General features: G+C 39.9%; 1 protein-coding gene across 4 annotated transcripts in view; it reads left to right on the plus strand.

Moving 5' to 3' along the window:
• Positions 1–22,448, plus strand: part of EPB41L2 (erythrocyte membrane protein band 4.1 like 2) — a 154,197-nt gene that overhangs the window by 109,861 nt on the left and 21,888 nt on the right. Inside the window, exons 12-22 of one of the 4 annotated variants that reach the window (XM_082855699.1) lie at positions 1,232–1,404; positions 5,642–5,677; positions 5,929–5,991; positions 7,921–8,067; positions 9,416–9,517; positions 13,075–13,242; positions 15,702–15,755; positions 15,963–16,526; positions 18,437–18,559; positions 20,345–20,443; positions 22,165–22,245. In XM_082855699.1, the coding sequence (XP_082711825.1) occupies positions 1,232–1,404; positions 5,642–5,677; positions 5,929–5,991; positions 7,921–8,067; positions 9,416–9,517; positions 13,075–13,242; positions 15,702–15,755; positions 15,963–16,526; positions 18,437–18,559; positions 20,345–20,443; positions 22,165–22,245 (1,610 nt within the window). The remainder of the gene's footprint in view (positions 1–1,231; positions 1,405–5,641; positions 5,678–5,928; positions 5,992–7,920; positions 8,068–9,415; positions 9,518–13,074; positions 13,243–15,701; positions 15,756–15,962; positions 16,527–18,436; positions 18,560–20,344; positions 20,444–22,164; positions 22,246–22,448) is intronic. The other 3 variants (XM_082855696.1, XM_082855697.1, XM_082855698.1) reach the window with 3 other exon arrangements.

The raw sequence follows: 22,448 nt of genomic DNA on the forward strand, positions 1-22,448 counted from the left end.
AGAGCCGTGAAAGCCTTAAAAGGGACCTGGGTGGTAAAATAGAGATGGAAGCAAGCGGCCACATTTAGAAATACATCCAAGGGCTCTATTGGACTTGCTGGTTGTTGAGGGGTAAAGGAAGAGACTTCAGGGTGTCTGACTTGAGTAACTGGGTGCAAGCATGAGAGTGTATTTGGCAAAAAGTCAAGACTGAGAAGAAGGAAGTTTTGGACAGGGCAGGTGAGGGGTGTGGATTAAGAGGCTTCTAGTAACACATGGATTAGAGGTCTAGGTGTTGCTCAAGTTCAGTATGGTGGGTCACACACAGTCTCTGCCCTCCAAGAGCTTGCAGCCTAAAGTTAAACAGGGGCATGGGGCCGGAGCAAGCCACACTGTGTCAGGAAAGCGCGTTTTATGCTGGTGCAATGACCTCAATGGTTTCTTCTTTGGGGAGGAAACTACAGATGGACAGAGGCTTTTGCTGGTTGCTACTCACTTTGCCTTGTTGAGATTTGAAGCCGTCTTGGATTGATCTGCCCTATGACAGAAATGTCAACACGATACATGTTCCTGCACATCTGTAGGATAGACGAAGGGAACACATAAGGCCAGATGTGCTAAGGCAGAGGGTTTCTATGTATTAGACTTAACTGTAGGTCAAGTTGAGGCATTCAGGAGGGAGGTTAGAAAAAATGAAAAATATTAACATAAACATAGAAGTTGATTCTCTAAAATCTACTCTTACTGTCTTGTTGCAATTTCGACTGGTGTTCTAATTAAAGGTTCCTTTATGGAGGAATTCTTAAAACTTATTGAAGCAAATCATTTTAATAACTAGGTAATTATTTGTTGCAATAGGTAGATTCAGAAATAAGTTCAGGCAAGATTAAAGAGACTCCAGAGAATTAAAATACTGCTCACCTTGTAATTCTGATACAGTACCCTGACTCTGGTGTTTCATCTGGTCTTAGAGCTCCTTCTACTGGCCAATTCTATGATTAATGTCTCATCCTTCAAAAATCTGTGACTTGAGAGCTTGGTCTAATTTTTATTGGGTTACAATTCAGAATACTTATAGAGTTTATTAAAAGTTTAAACATGAGTTTATTTGATACATTATTTTCATGATCAAACAGTGTTCCCATTTCTGTTAATTGTCTATAAGGTGCCTGTTTATCTGGGAAGGCAGGGCGTTCATCAAATTTTATCGCTTAAGTGTCCTAAAGCAATCTGTATGATCATTCTCAACTAGCTCTGATTGGTGGTGTGGACCGAAGTCTTATGAAGGATTTTCCTGGCCCTGCTGGGGAGGTTTCAGCACGTGGCCCTGGAGCTGTGAGCCCTGCTGTGGTACAAGATGGTGATGGCAGCAGGGACATTAGAAGCCCAGCTAAAACCCCACACGTGCAACTCACTGAAGGAAAGGTATGGTTAATTAGTTGAATACGTGGCTTTGAATGTGTATTTAGACAAGATGCTGTCTATTGCATTTGTTGTTTCAGAACTCACTTATCTTAAAATCAGCCATTGTATGTTCTGTGTTGATAAAATTTCCCACTTTTCAAATATGTGTATGCTCTTGCCGGTTTGGACTGAGTCTCTAACCTTCTTCTGGTTGGTGTTCAAAGCAAAATATTTCAGCGTAAATTACCTTAATACAAGCAAGTAATTTATTGGTCTCTTGTCCATCCTTATAATTATCCTATTTAATTAAGCCCCCAATTATAAAAGCTGTGATGATTTGAAATTCATATTTGGTTTGTTTCAAGTAAATTTTAATGTGTAGCCTATGTCTTGATTATTTTATTGTAGTATTGACTTGAATTTTTTAAAAGAAGAAAGGTGGTCTTTATGAAAAATATGATTTTTCATTAATAATCTACCACCGATGAAGAAGAAAGTTTTAAGTAATTGTTTTTTGAATACTGAGTGAGAAGATGGTGTGTTGCTTTCAGTCTTCTTTGGTGTGTATACCATAGTGAACAGAGAAGTAATCTATATTGTGTTTTCAAACTTGCCGGGGTTATTTTATATTACCTTGGGCAAGTATAGTCACTTAGAAGTTGATTTGAAGTGGCTTTGAGTTCTTCAGATCTCTTTTCCATGTCTGCACAAAGCAACTTCTGAATGGATAACATTGGAAGTAAACATGAAAAAGAAATGAAATCATCCTGTGGATTTATAATGTTTTCAAAATTTTAACTTTGAAAAATTTAAAGATGTGCAACATGAATTTATAAAGAACTTGCTAGATGAGGTAACTGCCAGTGTCTCAGGATTTCCTGCACTGACAGCCCCCAACCCCAGCAGAGAGGAGGGCTCGGGCACCCTGGGGGCCCTGTCTTATGCTACAAGGACAGATGCTTCTGGTAGCACGTGCCATTAGATCCTCTTCATTCCTTTGTTAAAAAATTTGTGAATATTATATTCCACAAAGGATTTGATTAAAAATTAGTTTAGAATAACAGGAATCACAGCAAACAAGGTATCTATCCGTAACTGAAAAGTTGTCAGGGTAGGTTATGATTATGCTACCGAGACACCCAGGAGTGGCTACTTACATCAGAAATAGGAGAGCTGAGAATCTCAGAAAGTCTGTGTTCCATTCTGCCTAGATAATGTGATACAAAAGAAAAGTTCTTTTAAATTCCAAGGGAAATTCTGCCTGCTTTTGGTAAACGACTGGCCTTTTCACTAATGCGTTCAGGGTTTGTCAGCGACCAGGTTCAAAATTAATAATGCTATTTGAGTTGCATAGGATCCGTTTGCAACCAGTTGAAAATTAATAATTAAATCAGCCTATTACCTGTAAGTTGTATGTGATAAAAGTAGTCCAGTTTTCCTGTTTTATAAATGGATCATTTAATTCAGTTTCTAATGACACTGTGTTAATACAGTCCTTCTGAGTAAACGTTTTCACTAACAACCCACTTCTTCTCTCCTCTTTCTCTCTCTTGCTTTCGGTTCTCCTTTGAATGTATCCGCTGTGTAATTTCACATTCAACCATGGGTTTGCTTTGAGAATAGCTTATTTCCACGTGCCCACCTTCACCACTCATCCGCTGTGCTTCATCTCTTTCCCCACACGTATTGCCAGGCCCTGAAATGGACTTGCTTTCAGACATTTGGGAGGGAGACCCCTTTGGGGAGGCCGATCAGATCACACTAGACAGCTTAGAGCTCCCTTCCCCGGGCGAAACATCAGAGCAGGGGGCTTGTGATTCTGGCTTGGATCCTCTTGAAGCCCCTCCTGAGACTGACTGTCCTCCCGCCCACGAGAAGCCTCTAAAAGAGGCTGAGCACAAGGGTTCAGAGTTTGGGCGCTTCTTCAGTTTCTGCAGACGCTTTCCACCTCGCTTCCCCTCACTGCTCGATGATGGTGGGTACCTTGCCTTCCCCAGCCTCCCCAAGGCCTGGGTCTCCTTCCTCCCCACCGACATCCAGCACTGTGTTCCCATCACCTCCCCTTTGTTCCTTCCCTCCCTCATCCTCATTTTTGGACTCCTCCTCTCTGCGTCTCAGTCAGTGCCTTTTTCTCTCACCTTTTCCCTTCCTCTGGCTCTATCCCTCTACTATCTGGAGGCAAAAGCTGCTTCCTTGACTGTTTCTTATGACTGTGACTTGAATGACAAAACGGAGGAAGAGGAAGCAGTTGCTGGCTCTCCTACATGAGCTTTAAATCTGTGCGGTCAACCACACTCCACTTCATCTTATACCCTTCGTAATGTAGAGTGTAAACATGTGCATAAATTCCATCACTGGTTAACCTCAAAATAGTATGATCTCTACACTTTCACACACATCCTTTTAGTACATGAGAAATAAGTGTAATTAAACACTTCCCCTCCACTGATATTAATTGACTAGGTCCACACATTCCAAGTTAAGAGCAAAGTTGTAGGATTATTTTATAAATACCTGAACCGTACTAGGCCATAAAAACAAGGAGAGTGGGACCTATGTTGCCCTTAATAATCTGTTTTGGGTCTGTCCATTTTGCAGATAAATGTTAATGCTGTTCCTTTAGGATGGAAACTTCATTTTGATATAGAACTTAGGATGCACTGGACATAACTGTAATCGATATGTATTAGTAGAATTCCTTAGTGTTATTATTTCTCTGTTAGAAAGCCAAGCTTGTTCTTGCATTTTTGAGGATGCATCTGTGACCTTTACTCCTGACGTGCATAGGTCTAATCTCAGAAACTCCTTGTCTCCCTATTATTGTAGCATTTGGAGCCCAGATGAAGTTCAGATAGTTTGTTTTCTTTTTTTAACTCAAAATCATATAAGAGTCACCGTCATGTATTCTGTAAGGAAGATACTATTCTGTTATCTTTTCTTTAATAAATATGTATGAAAAATGAACCATAGTATTTTGAAAATTTAGACTCTGTAGCACTAAGGTTGGACTGGACCTCTTCGTGTTCTTTTATTTAAAGTTAGGTGTCTGGTTTGATCCGAGGATTTTTGCCCCAATATAGGGCTACCTCTGCAGTACTAAGCAGTGCTTACATGTGTAGTACTTTTTGATTTGTTTTGCTAAATGTGGTCTGGGGACTTAGTGTCCCATATCCTGTGGTTACTATTAATACGTAAAATAAGTCACAAAATTTAGAGCAAATCTAAAGGAAAATGTGAAGATAATTAGGCATAGTGGGAGAATCCACGATTCCTGAAGGTTACCTGAAGAATGCCAGATCGACATTTTCGAGAATTAAGTGCTGACCAAGGAATTGGAAGATGATTCTTAGCAAATTGTTGAGTGGGTGTGTCTAATTTTTCCCTGCTGATCAAAAGATACTCTGAGTTCCCTGCTTACCTCTCAAAAATGCTTGAATAGTTTAAGAAAAATAAAAGCACTTTTGAACTCTCGGATTTGACACTGTCTATTACAGTAAAGGAGAAAAAGAATATGTATAATCCTGCTATAAATGAACATGTAAAGGTTAAACTCTTTTCCTTTGGTATCCGAACCAATATTTTTCTTTTATGCTGTTCCCTTCCATGAATCAGTAGTCATCAGTATTTATGTTAGTTTGAAATGTACAGGTTAATTCTTTGGGTCATTAGATAACTGTCCAACTATGAAAACATATTCTTGCTTAAAGAATTTTATGAAAGAAAAGTGGCTATAAAATATAAGAGTGTTTTTAACTACCCACCATTTTATATGAAAGTAGCAAAATAAACCAGTTTCCCCCCAAGGAAAGAAATTTGTGTTAAAAAACTAAATAATAGGGTGAACATTTGTCCCTGATAGAAAGTGAAAGCCAGAATTTACATCATGACACTTTGCCCTCACCACTAGTTGATTTAGATGTTTCAAGTTAGAACAGATTGAATTATGCCATCTTTACACTCTCATGTTTTCATTCCTGAGTCAAAACATATTAAAAAGCAGCGCATAATCTAGGGACTGAGAAAGAGTGAAGCTTCCATTCTCCATTCCACCTTTGCAAAAGACCATTTCCATCATTTGTGCAACACTGTAGGTGAAGAAAGACCAAAGTGGCTTAATAGTCTGCATCTTCTGAGGGCCAGACAGTAAAGGTTGGTAATGCTAGTTCACCATTTAAGTTCAATACAGCTTCTTTGCACTGATGGTAGCATTTCCACTAATACTCCCCTTCTCTCCGGCTGCTTGCTGGGTGACTTCCAGGCGAAGACGGAAGAGGAGGAAACACAACTGGAGGAGGTGGATATTTTCCCCCCAAAGTTACATACCTGGTAGCTGCTGCCTGCCATTATCATTTGTGTGGGGGGTGGAGCACTTTTAGGGTTTATTTGTGAGTTTTGCTCGCTGTGGCTTTAGGTTCTTAAGATTTTTATTCCTCTTTTATTTTAATGTCTTAGACTGTCCAACTCTGAGTCATTTCTGGTGCTTGCTGATTGATACACTTATGTTTATTTGCCTTTTTTCCCCCTGTGTGTGATTTAATTTCACAGAAAAATTCCTTGAGAGTAGAAGGGGATAATATTTATGTCAGACATAGCAATTTAATGTTGGAGGTTTGTATAATTTAAGAAAACAACTCTGTCCTAATGGCTGCCAGGCTGCTGTGAACGGGGGGTCACGCACAGGCTGGCTGGCACCTTTCAAGCACAGTGCACGAAATGCATGGGGGAAGTTCACCTTGGGAGTGCATGTTACCAGTCCAGCTTTGTTCTTCTAAAGTGGCTTAGGTAGGAATATATCTACTATAAGTTCTCAAAGTGACAACTGGGAAAAAAAAAAATTCTGTGTAATCAAATGAATAAACTTTTTATTCATTAATCTTGAAGTTCTGCAAGTAAACCTATTTTCTCCTAATGGGTTATCTCCAGGGTTTAGAGTCTGAAGTAACATGATCCCATCCTTAATGCACGTTCACCAGAACAAATATTTGTCGATCTGGCATTAAGTCATTTGGCCCTGTGTCCACAATTTTTTTTTTTTTTTTTTTTTTGGTGGTGCGAGAGAGTGCCAAAATCCATGCAATTAGGAATGTGGTCCACTTAAAATCTTCCATTTGAGAGTATGCTAATTAATGGGTTTGTTTTGATTAAAAAGAAAGAATAAATGAAAGAAAGAAAGAAAGAAAAGAGGAGGAAAAAAAAACCTAGCCACCCAATTAGGAATGTAAAATGTATTGTATTCCCCGTGTCACACGAGAACGGTTTTTTGTTTCTTTTCCCCCCTTCTTTTTGGGTAGTACATGGCAGTGTATTCAGTGGAGAACTGCAATCCTCAGTAATTTGACTAATCTGTTCGGTTGCTTTCAGCAGCTTTGATAACTGTTGGAAATGTATTTTTGCATAACTTACTAAAATGCTCTGAAGTGTAATACATAACATTGCTTTGAACAAATGCAAGAAATGTGCCTGATCTCAAGCCACAGTCATTTTTCCATGCCATGCAAAGATTTTTAGATTTTCATGAGATTTTGCAAATGGCGATAGCAGCTCATAGATGAGCTACTATGCTTGTGCATGCATATGGAATATCTAATTTAATCAGATGCATGACCTGTTTCTCTGGGAGTAGTGGGATTGAAAGCTATAATCCACAGGTGGCCCCATGATTTTTGAAATACAAGAAAACATTTAAAATTCAGTTAAAACTGTTTTCTGAATACTGCCTTTTATTTCCACAAATATCATTTCTCAGGGCCAATCTAAAAAATCCCACAAGTGACATTTGTCAGGGCCTATTTCAGTGAAAATTGACCTGGTAGTTTTCCTCGCATCTTTTTATAAGGACTGTTTGGTATGTGGGTGGCTTTTGTGCTTGGCAAGTACGTGAAACCAATATGACGTTCATTTATTTTAGAAAAAGGCCAAACAGAAGCAGCCTCTGGAAGCTGTTCAGTTTATTCCATAAGGATTAAAAACCATTACTGAATTTCCTGAAAAAAGCCAACCGTTGGTCCCCCTACCCCCTTTTTTTGGGATGATCCTGAACTGGATTCCTGTCAGGCCAAATGGGCTCTGAGTCCACCTTTCTCTGTTTTCACTTGCTTCATTATATTACAGAGTGCAACTCTAGTAGTAACCCTAATCAGAAAGGTAAATTTGCAGGAACGAAGTCATGGGCTGCATTTCAAATCCAACTATTAGAAAGAAGGGTTATTGGCCATGTTGAGTATTAGTTCCATAGCCTCCTTCTACTGATTTCTTAAACAATTCTAAACAGAGAAGAAGTCAGAACCCTTTAAGACAGGAATCATTAAAAAAAATGCACATTGGTTTTATTTTCAAATTTGGACAAACTCATATTCCTAGGTGATGATATATGGCTTTTGAGACTTGGCATTTTTCTTGCTTTACTATGTTTTTTTAATCATAAGTTTACTTTGTCTTATTTTTTGGTTTCATTTTTTATTTTTATCCTATTGGGTTTTTTTTTTGTGTTTTTTTCCTTTTGGATTTTTTCCCCTTTATTACGTTACATATTGCTAGGACCTGGATAAGGCCCAGGAAGAAATACTGAAACACCAGGCTAGCATTAGTGAACTCAAGCGCAATTTTATGGAATCCACACCCGAACCACGCCCTAATGAATGGGAAAAACGACGTATCACACCTCTGTCCCTACAGACACAAGGGGTATGTCACTAGCTATTTGTTGGCTGTATGTCTCAATCCAGCTGTTCAGTAAAACTTAGGTTGCTAATCTATTATGTTGATTCTCAAGACGTTACAAAATGTTCCCTTTTTGTAAAAAAATGTAACTGCTAATAATTTTTAAAATACTAAATATTTATTAATAATGTGTAATACTTATTGACGTAGTTCTTGGGTAAGTTGTATGGGTTTCGAAATACCTTTAGAATAGTTTCACTATTTTACTCAAGTAAATTGGTAGTGATGAATTATTACATAGGGCGACCTAGAAACTGATGTATATTGTATTTAGTAAGTTAATTATTGACTTCTGAAATAAGAGAATTTGTTTAATAATTAAAGAATTAGTGATTAAAGGGATGTAGGAATGTAGACCATATTTAGAATGGTTTAAGGTAATTACTGTGAAGATAAAGAGCTAAATTTAGCTTTAAAGACTGATGAGCCCTGTTGAAAACTTGTAAAATGTTAATTATACAACTTAATACTGAAACTTCTTAGTAATGAAATGTAGATTAGTACTTTAAGAACATTTTCATCCATAACATCTCTCCAAACTCATTCTTTTTCTTTCCATGGTTTATTTCTCTCCGCCACCACTATAAGCATTGCCTTTAGAATATGTTCTCCAAATATTTCTTCATTCTCATCTATATCTGTTCTTTTTGATGCTCCAAAATCTCTCCTGTTGTCAACCAAGAACTTCATGGGCTCGTTTATTTTACTTGAGGGAGACAGTGATCATACTATATTTAATATGCAGTTTTAAAAAGTGTGTTCAGGTGTTACCCTACAATTTCCTCTTTCCTCTTTTCCTTTCACCCCTCTCTTCTCCTTAAATTCATTATCTAGTCTGACTTGAATGTTACCAAATTGTAGGCGTTTGATTTATATATTCTTAGGCTATTTTTATTCACCTTTTCTTAAAAAGCAAAGCTGTTGGTTACTTTAAATTTCTAAGTTTGTGACAGTGAAAGGAAAACAGCTCTTTAAAGCAGATGAGCAAAAGTGATTGCTAAAAACTGAAAAAGCTTTTGACAATATTAAGATTTAAAACACCATAGCAGGGTCTTCTGAAGTTGTATACAACTTTAATTCTTATTTTCAGCTTTTCTGAAGATATTAATGTCCATATTTCAGAATCAACTCTAGAGCGTTGTGTTTTCTGGGGAAACAGTGTCTGATGACGTGCTGGGATTGTGTCCTCTCTTTATGTGCCGCTTCATCTGGTTTGTTCCGCTGACCCACACAGTCGTTTTATGTCTGTGTTGCTATAGATGTAATTGTACTTGTCTTATTTGTTGATCATGTCTACTGTTTAAAACAATAGAGCAAAGGAGACCACCTTTTCAAGGATATTTTATCCATGACGGAGAAGCATCAGATGGCGGCCGCATGGACAGTTGAAGAGAAAGCCCGGGAGGCGGACAAGGTGTTCACCTTGCATCCTTGGAACTACTCTTGCTTTTTCCCCTCTTCCTTTATTTCTGTCCACAGCCATAAGATACTCCTTTTTCCTTGTGTATCAACCTAAATTTTTTAAAATAAACTTTTGAGTGCTTAAAAAGTAAAATAGAAACATAGGATCATTAGATGAGAAGCACCGTATTGCAAAAGGACTTTATTTGAAAATCCACAGTTTGAAACGCAGACATCTCAACCGATATAGGCGATAAATGGCCCCTTATTTTGATGGATGTGGCTGGCAGTTGGGAAACCATGATTTCACACGAAAATGCACTGTTTGTACAACGCACACTGTGGTGGTGTTAGAGTAAAGAATTACGTGTGCTTTAGGTTACCGTTCTACTAATTGCATTTGGAAACCTTTTGAATTTTTATTTTTTTAAGATTTTCAACGGGCTAAGAGATTTTGGTGTATGCAAGAGCCTCTCGGATCTCGCTGTGCTCCTGCGTATATGAAATATCTGGCATTGCTAGGGAAGTTAGCTTTCCGTTGCTTTTACATTGTTATTCTATTTCTAGTGATTTTGCTTAGCCAGCTGGTCAGCTTATTGTTTGTTGGGACTAGAATGCTTAGAGTCTAGTGGAGGAGATAGCAGACATGCAAATTAGTAACTAGAAAATTTGGAGCGCTAAGAAGTGTTAAGGAGATGAAATACTTGTCGAGTTAGAAGGTGATTGAGAAGGCTTGGGAAGAGATAGCATTTGAGTTGAGGCCTTAGTGATGAGAAGGAGGTGGACGTGTGAAGTTTTTTCCATGTGTAAGGAAGAGCAGATGCAGCCCCAAGACAGGAATTAATTTAAAGGACTGAAAGGCCAAATGACAAGGTCTGAGAAAAGTCAAAGAGGTCAGACTCCAGATCTTGGCAGGATCTTCAAGAACATACTAACAATTTGGAGTTACATTATAGGAGTGATGGGAAACTATTGGAGAGCTTTAAGCTGAGTAGTGCTATAATCCCACGTGTATGACAAAGACCCCTCTGGTGCTGGTTGAGGAATGGATTATAGGGGATGGGAACGAGAGCACAGATCGGAATAAGGAGGAAGTGTTTCCCTTCCACCAAGTCTGATTTTGTTAGTTGGTAGAGAGTATTACTCATCAGAACATACAGTGGGATGGTGGGGGAGGCAGATTAAGTGGAAGATGAAGCCTTGCGCTAAGAGAATCTGAGATCTGGTTGAGATGAAATATTTCTGGAACACTGCAAATGAGAAACATAATGTCATAAAGCTAAACCAAGTGACATCTTTATATACTTTGAAGGTTAGCTTGAAATCCAAAGCCAATCAGACTTTGCGTGTAAAATGATGACTTTAATATCATATGCTTTGAAATATTACATAGTTTTGAAAATCTATCCTCCTAGAAGCGAGTCAGATGACATCATTTGATCAATTTAAAGTGATGTCCTTGCAGTAGGAAACTTTGGGATTTTGGTGACAGTGTTTAAAATGATCATTTTTTCTGGATGTCATCGTTTAGGGGAGTGTACAATATAAACCATGTACAATGAAAACCATCCATTCGTTATTGTAGAAGTTAACATTAAAGTGATGTTATGTGAAATTTAAATCTGGAATTTATCCACTGTTAAGCTCCTAAACAGTTTATTTACGCTTGAAGTTACTGCTTTTTTCTTATTCTTTTCCTTTCCAGCACATGCAGGAAAATACGTACATACGTACTTAACACACATATGGACTGTTGTAACTGCAATCATCCATTCACCCAACAAACATTTTTTGACCACTTACACTGTATCCGCCCTGCGCCAAATAACACATCATTGCTATTAGTTGAAAGTTAAGTCTGCTGGAGCGTTTTGACTTTTAACAGAATATCTTTTAAATTTCTGTCTTTGTTACATCTTCATTTTGCTACTTGATTTTTCAGGGTGTCCTGATTATCTTTAAATTTCAGTCCTTAAAAAATGTAAAATAAAAAATTATGCATAAGAGTATAATTTGACCAAGTTTTCCAAATGTCTGTAATGTGTGTTTTATAGATTAAAAAAAAAGAACAGTAATAGTTTCTTGTTTAGAAATCAATACATCAGACTTTCAAAATGGTTTCAGTACATTATGAATAATTTTGAGAGTAGAGCAGAAAATTGGAAACCAAATCATTTAGTCTTTAATAGTCAGATAACTATTGTATATCCTCTTTTGTATTGTGAGAATTATGACACACTTGAACTTGTATAAAATATGAGTTTATATTTTATATAGAAACTCCTGAGTCTAGTAGAGATTACATACACTGGACTTTTAAGGTAATTTTGGAGATATTTTATTGAATAATTAGATGCATAGCACTTATTTCAACTCTCCAGTGATCTCTGACCGGCTAGGACACCATCTCCACCCACCCGACCCTAGGGATGATGTAATTATTGGAGATTGTAATTAAGCTGAAATTGTCCAGAAGCTTATTTTCTCTCCTGAGTACTGTGCTTACGCACCTCGCCTTCCTCATCTGGTCGTACCTTCCCTTCACCCCAGTTAGTGCACTGTCCCAAGGGGCATCCCAGAATGCCATTCAGTTATTCATTCGTTTATCTATCTTTAAGATCTCTGAGCAGTGGGTTTTATTAGGAAGTATTCTGGCACACATCTGACGTGAGGGGGAGCTTCATGGTGACTCTTAACCATTGATATTCTAGGTACCTGGGATAGTCCCCAGCTTACCCGTTGTGCCCTCAGGCAGATTAAGGACTGTCATTTAAGGGCCAGAAATATGAAGATTAAATTCGCCTTAATAGCCTTTCAGGGATAGATGATTTTCACATTGCTCAGTTTCCCCCTCTGAGTTTGTCTTCCTGTTTAGAGTTTATTTTTTTCTTTACCTGTTTCTTGTTGAAAAAAAAAAAGAGATACTGTTTCTTCATTCCATGGCATATTTAGCATGTCTGAGGGAATTTCAGTGGGTTACCGTCAAAGCGCTTTCCGTACAGACAGAGTGGTATGGGGCAGGGGAGAGGTCGTAGGAGCTGAAATGGTTAGTGAAGGCCATACACAAAACGTGGAATATTAAGTGGACATCAGAGAGACGACAAGATTGGTAAGGCCCGGAGTGCCTGGGGAAGGGCATTGGAGGCAAGGGTTTAGGGACACCCAAGCTCTAACACAGAAATAAGTGTAGCAAGTGCAGGGGCCACCGAAGAGGCTGTTCTATGCAGAAAGGCCCGCGCCGAGAAGCTCCCTCGAGAATATACAGAGCAGCGTTTGACGGATGAGTGGGTTGGTCATGCTCAGCTTGTGATAAAGTTTCAGTGAGACACTAAAGAGTTTTAGCTTGTTTCTGTAGGTTAGAGCTATCAACGATTCTCAAGCAGGGTGGAAAGCTGTCATTCAGGCCAGTGGCCACAGACGCCTGCTGCAGAATCTTTTCGAATCCTTGCCTTTCTTTCAATTTATGCTGCTCTGTGATTCTTCCTTGCGTAACCTTTCCTTTCAGTAGGTCACTGCTGTCTGTTCTGACTTATTGTTAACTCTTTGCTCTTCCTTTTCTGACCTCTCTAGAGCCTAGAAGAGGAGATAACATCAATTTTGTTTAGTGAAAAGGGCTTTTCTGATAGCGTGAAAGCCTCCTTCACCTCAGCCACCACTTGGACAGCAGAGGGCACTGTTGTGAACTCTAGTGCGCCTTCTGAAAAGCTTTCTTCCTCGCCCTTCTCACAGTTGCCTGAGGTGCATTTTACTTTGTTTCCCCTGTTTTTAAAAGCCACGTATAAGAGTGATTTTTATTTTCTGAGTATTAAGGAACCCCTTCCTCCAGTTCTTTCACTGGTGCAATTAACTCTTCCTGGGAGAAACATTCAAGGAATAATGACAGAATTTGGACTCGAGGAAAAGATACTGATTGGATGTTTCTCTTGCTTCCTTTCCCTCCACCCCAATCTGCCTAAATTCAGAGAATCATTTAAACCACTAAGGCCCAGAGTCTGAGTTGTTATTTGGAGGGAAACCTTCAACCAAGTAGAAGCTAAGTATTTTTTGCAGAAAAGTTTTCAAAGCCTAAATGTCTTTTAAACATCTTCTGATGGTTTATTATTTTAAAAATCCTGCTTATATGGAAAAATTTGAAGTGCTTGCCATACTCAATGAAATAATTATTTTCATTTTTTTGGAATGACCCCTAAGGGATTCCCTGAACTTGGGCAGAACCCATCTGGCCATTTGAGGTTAAGTAACAAAAATAATGATAATGAAATGTCTCCTTTAGAAATGTTCTGATCACTGGCTATCTTTATTTATAAAGAAGTTTATAAGTAGGTACAGTTAAATGTTACCCATTTACCAAAATAGATTTAGAGATTTTCAGTTTAACATCTGAAACCTCTGGGCTTTCAATAAACTTGGAAGGATGGCTCTCTTGGTCTGTCAGTAACGTGATTTACATGGTATTAATTTTGAGCAATGAAAACATGCCCTTACCATGCCTTTAAGAATAACAGGGCAGATCATGGGACTTCCCTGGTGGCACAATGGTTGAGAGTCCGCCTGCCGATGCAGGGGACACAGGTTCGTGCCCCGGTCCGGGAAGATCTCACATGTCACGGAGCAGCTGGGCCCGTGAGCCATGGCCGCTAAGCCTGCGCGTCTGGAGCCTGTGCTCCGCAGTGGGAGAGGCCACAGCAGTGAGAGGCCCGCATACCGCAAAAAAAAAAAAAAAAAAAAAAAAAAAAAGAATAACAGGGCAGATCAAACACAGTGTGTGAGTATATGTTGATAGGTGCCCTTTCAGGACCTTTTGCTCATGGTTGTCCATGTTGCTGGAGCACATAAACATGAGGTCGTGTTATCCGTTATAGGAAACAGCTCCAGCCCAGTTAGTGTCTTGGCAACTTCACAGCAAGGCCTGTTTCTGCCCAGAGGGTTCAGGGGTGCGGTGCTCTTCATTCAGCATCGAGATACTTTCTTGAATAAGTAGGGCTACTATCTCTAGCTGAATTTTTAAAGTTAGAGCACAAGGCATTAGTGCTACCCGAATGTCAAAAAGTTGGCTAGGCTTTATGTAAAGTAGCCTTTTAAAAAAAAATAAGGAAAATTTTAATCTTTAAAAACAAACTCCTTTGTAAGAAAGTTTCTACCCTGATTATCAATACTATAGCATAGGAAGTTATTTACTAATGTATTTCATCTTCAGGCATTTATTGAACATTTAGGTCCTGTACTTAACTGGAGTAAATCTAGTCCCCCCAAAGTAGATGCCTGCAGAGGCTAGCAATGTGCATCTCAAATGGTAAACTGGGTCCATTTCAGTTTTCAAATGGAGGAGCTAAATTCTAAGGGAACACACTTGGAGCCATAACTGACATCCATCCTAATGTTATAATATCCCTTTTGTTAATCTGTCGCACAATTTGGGATGTTAATAACCATTTCTGAAATGACAACATTTTTATGTTAATAACTGTCTGAGACAATTATAATTTTGCCAATTAAAGCTGATTTTTAAACAAGCCAGCAAAAAACAAAGGCATCATCGTATTAATACTATATTCATTTAGGAATTAGGGGTTCAGGCCAGGATTTTTTTTTTTTTTTTGGTCTGATTAAAATCAAACTGTCGAATAGATTTTAAAAGTCTTAACATTTAAACTTTAAAATAATGAGTAAGCGGGCTTCCCCGGTGGCGTAGTGGTTGGGAGTCCGCCTGCCAATGCAGAGGACACGGGTTCGTGCCCCGGTCCGGGAAGATCCCACATGCCGCGGAGCGGCTGGGCCCGTGAGCCGTGGTCGCTGGGCCTGCGCGTCCAGAGCCTGTGCTCCGCGACGGGAGAGGCCACAGCAGTGAGAGGCTCGCGTACCGCAAAAAAAAAAAAAAAAAAAAAAAAAAAATAATGAGTAAGCTCTGGTATAATTCCATTTATTCCCCCTACCTTTTCAACAAGAAGGAGCTTATAGATACAAGTATAATAAAACCATTTCGTCTCTTTGGGACGATGCTAGCAGGTTTTGTGTTTTTGTTTCCTTCCCTAAGCTTCTTGCATTTGTCTGGATTGTCCTTCATGTGACCTCGGGCAAAGGTTTTTGTAGCTGTTGATTCTTGCTGTTCTGTCTTTGCGGTGTCGGATGTTTGTTTTGGTGGGTGTCGAGGTAAACCTTTATTGATTCTGTGTCCTCGGTTGCTTTTTGTTCCGCAGAAATGCGCTCCTGAGTCGGAAGGGCCTTGCGCCGGAGCCAGTGATGCTGTTAAGGTTCTCCCCTTTTCCATGTTAACACCATTGCCCGACGTGTCCAATCCCGCTCACGTTTTCACCCGCTTCCCTTTCAGTCCACCATCATCATCATCATCTTTGCTTTCCTCCATGACATGAACCTGCCATCGGTTAATTTTGCTTGCCGTCGTTTTGATTTATTCATCTATTTTTGTTTCCCCCTCATCCATTTTTGTTTCTGTGCAGAGTTCACTTGAGACTCTGAATATAGTGGAGGAGAAGAAGCAGGCAGAGGTTGGGAAAGACGAAAGAGTAACCCCGGCAGAGATGAACGGTAAAGAGCCGTCCCCTGGGCATGGTCCTGGGGAGATGCGGAAGGTGGAGCCGGGGACGCAGAAAGACCCCACCCCCCTGTCTTCTGAGAGCAGCAGCGAGAGCGAGGAGGAGGCGGAGGACGTGGGGGAGTACCGGCCCCACCGCCGAGCGCCTGAGGGCGCCATCAGGGAGGAGCAGGGAGAGTATGAAGAAGAGGTGGACGAGGCACCCGGCCCAGCAGCCAAGGTAGTAGAGAGGCAGGACCCGGTGTCAGCAGCCAGCGCGGTCACGCAAGCAGGTGCCAGTGTCGGCACAGTAGAAACAGTGACCCAGGAAAAGGGAGCGGGCCCCCAGATCCCTGCCGAGAAGAGTGTAAACGAAGGCGCTGTTAAGCAAGACGTGAGCGAAGAAGCGGAGGACGAGCAACAGAAAGTTAACGGAGACGTGGCTCCCGTTGACATTGATGTTTTGCCACAGATTATCTGTTGTTCAGAGGTAAATGGGAGACCCAAGCGGGAGCTCAACGCTAGAGCTGTTTCTCAGGCGGAGACACACCTGCCTCTCTTCTTCTCCTGTCCTCCCAGGTCTCCTTCAGCTTTTCCGACAGGATTCTGATTTTGATCTCTCACGGGAGGAAGGGGGAAGGCCCTGCTCTGTCGATTTTCTGCCCTCTCGGGTCACGGTTTCTGGCGTCTTTACCACAACTGGATCACCTGATAAACTTTCTGACAGCAGCCGTGTCATTTTTTCCCTTCTCATTTCACGTTGAAATTTTTCTTTGCATGTTTTTGGATGTTTTTGATGGTTTATCTTCAGTTGCACTGTCTCCTCATACTCAATGCCTTTTTGTTCATTAGAAAATTGTGTATGTATTGTTGAAAAACGGGCAGCGTGTGTGTGTTGCTGGTGTCACGACTGGGTTTGACTTTCTGGCTCACTCTCTCTTCAGTTTAAGATTTTCATAATGGCAGCAGGCTTCGATTACAACGATGCTCTGAATTCAGCATCTGGCCTGATGAAAACATTATTTCTTGAATACCCCTGGCATTTCAGGTTTTAGATTCCAGGGATCGTACGGTCTGGTCAGGAGACGTAGCTCTCCTTCTGGGCAGCGAGAAGCTAACAGGATACCCTTCTCTTCTCGTTCTGTCCTCTCATCTATTCTGGATTATTTCCAAGTTTGATCACGTGTTTTGTGAGTTGTCTCCATTGGGTATGGGTCTTTTCCTTTTTCTCTTCAGGAAAGAGAACTTTCCATACTCCTCTTAGCTTAAGTCTTGGTCACTAGGTGCAGTGTCTCTGATTTGGGAGTCAAAGGTATGCTGAGGGAGGATTTACTTCCATGTGAGTGTTCCTTGATTAAAATTCAATGCCGACAGTAGAGGGATTATCCATATTTGCTCTCTTTCATGGGGTAGAAAATCTTGAAGTGACTTTGTCTTGAAATAATTAACTGGATTTATGTTACTTTTAAACTTCCGATTTCACTTCAGAGAAGACATTTTGAAAGTCTTTGAATGCCTTGAACTATTATTTTCTGCATTTAATATACAGGTTATTCCTCTTTAAATAATTACACTTGGGAATTTTCTCTCAAGGAAAGCACTGTAGTGCTTTGGTAGTAGTATAGTCTGATGGTGTATTAAAGATACACGCTCAGCAGACTGCAGTGTTAACAGGCATTGTTAACAGGCAATGTTAACAGGCAATGTTAACAGGCATCTCCTTGAATGTTTTAAACGGTTCAGAGCATTAATGCAACAATGGTGGAGTGACTCTACAGGTATATAACGTTTTAACTTATGTAATACAGAAGAAACACTGCAAGATTTAGACAGGTATAACTGAAAACAATCCTGCTTGAAGGTATTCTTTCTGAAAATGGGGTCTCCTTGTCAGTAGGGCAGAAAAGGCTTTTTGGGAAAAGAGCAAATCTTAGCCTACTGACCAAGTGTGCCAATTAAAGGCACACACGCAAGCCTTACAGCCTTCACACAAACTATATGCTTCTTTAAACTGTAATAAAAATTGAGGCAGGTCACTTCTCATCGCTCATTCTGTTTTGTTTTGTTTTCAATTTTATCATTACTTGCTTAAAGCTAAAGTTTCCATATCACTGTACGCCAGGCTTGACACGTAAGTAATTTGGGACCATCATAATCTGAAGCCCGCCACGATTTAGGGAGCCATTATGCTAGCTTATTCTTCATATATATCTATACACACATATATGATATTTGAGGGAAAGTGTTTTTTTTTTTGTTTTAGATGATTTCCTTTTACTCTTTTCTTTTGTTCATGAGTGTGTGTTTGGATATATTTCTTACAGTTATTTTTGAAGCCTCCATTAAGCACTTTTATTTTATTACCTCTAGAATTTATGTTTCCCTTCCTTTTCACTTTAGCCACCAGTGGTAAAAACAGAGATGGTAACAATTTCTGATGCCTCACAAAGGACAGAAATCTCCACCAAGGAAGTCCCTATTGTCCAAACTGAGACCAAAACCATCACATATGAGTCTCCACAGGTACAAAGTCTCTAGACTTGGACTGTTTGAGTTCTTTTTTACTTAGTCTTTCTGTTTTTGTTCTGTCTTCTCCTAGTTTATGTTTCTGACTTTGACGTAGCTTTTTATATCTCCATTTTATAACTACTTCAGCAACGTAACTTGCTACAATAAAATTGGTGACCCATTGATTATGGGGGGGAAGCATACATGTGATTTTTTAGGACAGGCAGTACCAATGTTGTTCTTATTATTCTTATGAGCCATCTCTGGCTTGATGTATCCAGGAGTGTTTATGTACACTTGGGAAACAGATCATCTTACAAAGTTTGTTGGATCTGATTTAATTTATGGATTCGTAGGATTTAATTTAGGCTTTTATCCCCTCCTCCAACTCCACGAAGACAGAGCCATTCAACTCACTCTTGTTTACAGGTAATGCACACACACCTGTGCTTCTCCTCATGTGGGATTATTTTCTGAAAAACATATGTTGCCATTCTTATGTAAATGTGATACTGTGCGTCTAAATAATGATCAGATTCGTGTGTTTGATTTTAGGTATTCACACATTGATTCTGTAAAGATTTGAAATATGATATTTAACCTTAAGGGTAACAAAAAAGGGGAAAGTAGCCATCATTTCGAAATGGAACCATTTAGAAACTGGGACAACTCTTTTCTCAGCTGAGAAATTTAGTGTTCTAGTAGGATTGTACCGTGGTGGAGGATGGCAGATTACTGTCCTCTCGAAATATTTTTTAAAGGTGTAATGCGTTTATGTGTGAAGCATTCCTTAAAATCATTTTAGATATGCTCTCCGTAAATGTGCGTAGATCCCACATAAGCACAAATAGGTTTCTTATGAACAGGTGTAGTAGGAGAGCGTGTACTCACGTGTTTCTGTTGTGGTAAGTGCCCTTGTAAAGAAGTAGAGATGCGCGACCCAAGTTCGAGAGATCTCCTCCTAACTTACAGTAAGAAAGACTCTGCACTTTCCAGTTATTTCCTGTCAGTGTCAGGAAACTGGAGATAAATGTGTTTGATGATCTTAGCATAAACTCCTAGCCTATTAATGTGCTTCATTATTTCCCTTGGTAAACTCTAGAACTTTCTAGTATCAAAGTAAAGAAGTTAAACCCTATATAGACATAGTATAAGATTTATATATAAGCTATATATATATACACACTTATATAGAGAGTGCGTGCACATGTGCGCACACGTGTGCATACGTATTGAAATACATGTAGCCGTGTATACGCACAAACTATTACAGGAACCGTGTCATTAAAAAAAAAATCTAGAGATAAGCAATTAACCAAATCGCTTAAGCTTAGTCTATCCTGGTCAGGTTCTGTTGCTTAGTAATCTGAGAAAATGTTTATTTTTACCCACCTGTGCTTAAAAAAACAACAAACTCAGCACTTCTGGTCACTGTGGAAACTTCTCTGCTTGGTTCTCTGCTTTCTTCTTCTAGCTTCTGTAAATGGCCCTCAGCCAGATTTTCTCACGACTCCCCTGTAGATCTCAGTCCCACCTTCTACGTCCATTCTTTGTTTTTTCCTCTCTCCACCCAGGGTTGGCTTCTCCATGTGCATTTAGCCCTCGACTTTACTCTGTTTATAAATGCCAGCCAATCTCTGATCAGTAAATCACCACTACAGACATGCAGAGGATAGGCAGCTAGCGTCTTCTGCCGCCTCCTTAGGTCTTAAAAGCTGCATGTTCGATGGGGAGGGGTCTTCTCTGACAACGTAACGGAAGTTAAGCTTTGCTTTGTGTTTTCCCCCCAACTCTTCAAAGATTGATGGCGGGGCTGGTGGTGACTCGGGCACCTTACTGACTGCACAGACCGTCACATCCGAGTCCGTGTCGACGACGACAACCACACACATCACCAAGGTAAAGCAATCCAGGGGAATGTACACTGCCAACAAAATCTTTTCTGAATGGTTTCTTTGTTCCTATTCACACTTCCAATTATTACGCACAGTGCCAGTGGAATAAAAATGCCTAGATTTAAAGTGTGCAAGGAACTGGGCTCCACTGACATTTGTATTTAAACCAAATCCAAATTGCAAATTTGTAAAGTACAAGGGGGTAAAAATATGTTCTAAATAGCTATACTTAAGACAGCTGTAGGAGCAGAGGGAACCTAATAAAATTGGAAGCCTAGCTTTGGTAAGTACAAGTCGGCTCTCCTGACTGAAGCAAGGAAGTGAAGACTGCCATTGAAAATTTTCACCGAGTTGTTCAAATCATATACATTTCCCCCATTGATTTAAGATACTAGTGTGTTGACTTGGAGCATTTCTCCAGATCACTCTCTAAATGCTTAACACCTGATGACCAGCGATCCTCAAAGTGTGGTCTCTGCACTGTCAGCGGCAGTCTCACCCAGGGAATGTTAGCAGTGTGAATACTGTGACCCCACTCTGGATCTTCTGAAACCCCAGGAGTGTTTAGGAAGCCCTCCACGTGATTCCAGTGGGTGACATGGTCATCACCTTTCTAACCCAGCGTTATTTTCCAGTCGTTCCTTTCTGCTTCTGCTTCTCACATTTGGTTAGTGCTTGAAGGTCTCAAATGTATCCCTTGTGCCCTCCTCGTGCCACATTTCAACAACAAAAAAAATTTTGTGAATTAAAAAATGTCCCATAAGTGCAAGATGGTATTGGTGTTCATTTTAAAGCATATCAAGTTATTAAGACCTAATGATCTTAGCGATCAGCCTTGTTTCTTACGGTGAAGTGCGATACCTGTGACCGTGTGTAAATTTATCAGTGTTGTAGAGGTTGAGTGTGCACTTTCTCAGGACTGGGTGGTATTTGCTCATTGTTTAGAGTGTCACAGGCATACGATCTCTCAGCCTCTATCATGCCCCAGGCTTCTGTCACCTCGCTCCAAGCCAGTAACTCTGGAACTCTGTGGGCAGTTCACCCAGGAGCTCCTACCCCCGGGTCTCCTCACAGCCTTTGTTCAGCCATATTCCGTGTCCATGTCACAGCCACGTGCAGAATCAAATCAAACACTGGATGAAAATCTTTATATCGCCTTCACGCATCTTACCTATCTTAAACCAAGTCCAAGTCTTCTTTTCTTTTTTTATTATTGCACTAAACCAAATGAAGAAAATCACCAAATGGATCTGTATGATGCCAGTCAATTTCCCAAACCTAAACTAGATGCCTAAATTATTAGCATTCCTTATAAACTCTACATAAAACAAACAACTATTTCTCCTTTGCTCGCTTCTTTTCAAAAATTGGCCAATTGGAAGTGAAGAAACTCAGGAAACTGTAACGGAATGTTCCAGTGGAGTTGTTTGGATTAAATGGCATCTGTTGCATCTTAATCTCACCTGAATCTTGATAAGATAGTTTTTAAGGTTGCTTTCAGTTTAGGAGTGCTTACAGATGATGCTACACTTTGAACGATCGGATTCTCTATGGAGCTTAAAAATAAAGAAATTTCTAGAACATCAGTCTTCCCCACCCAGTGTGAATTGCTTAAGGATGATCGGAAGGTCTGGGTATGTGCCATCTCTGTTTTCTCTGATTATGTGTAAACATGTTTTAGTGATTGCTAATCCTCCCTCCCTTCTGTTTCTTTATGACCTTTAGACTGTAAAAGGTGGAATATCTGAAACAAGAATTGAAAAGCGCATCGTGATCACGGGAGATGCAGATATTGATCACGACCAGGTAAAGACTTGAGCTTCTGGTTCTGAAACTGGCCGCGTTTATTTTCTGAGTTTCTGTCCTCATGTCACGTCCCTGTATCAAACCGCTTCTCTCAGTACCTCCTTCCTAGGTGAATGCACCTCCTAAGCTTGGCATAAAGACCCTTCACAGTCTAGACACAGCCTGTCCTTTCAGCCTTCCTAGCACTGAATTAGCACAAAATG

The sequence above is a fragment of the Leucopleurus acutus genome, assembly GCF_964270905.1.
Source record: "Leucopleurus acutus genome assembly, chromosome: 15".
NCBI lineage: Eukaryota > Metazoa > Chordata > Mammalia > Artiodactyla > Delphinidae > Leucopleurus > Leucopleurus acutus.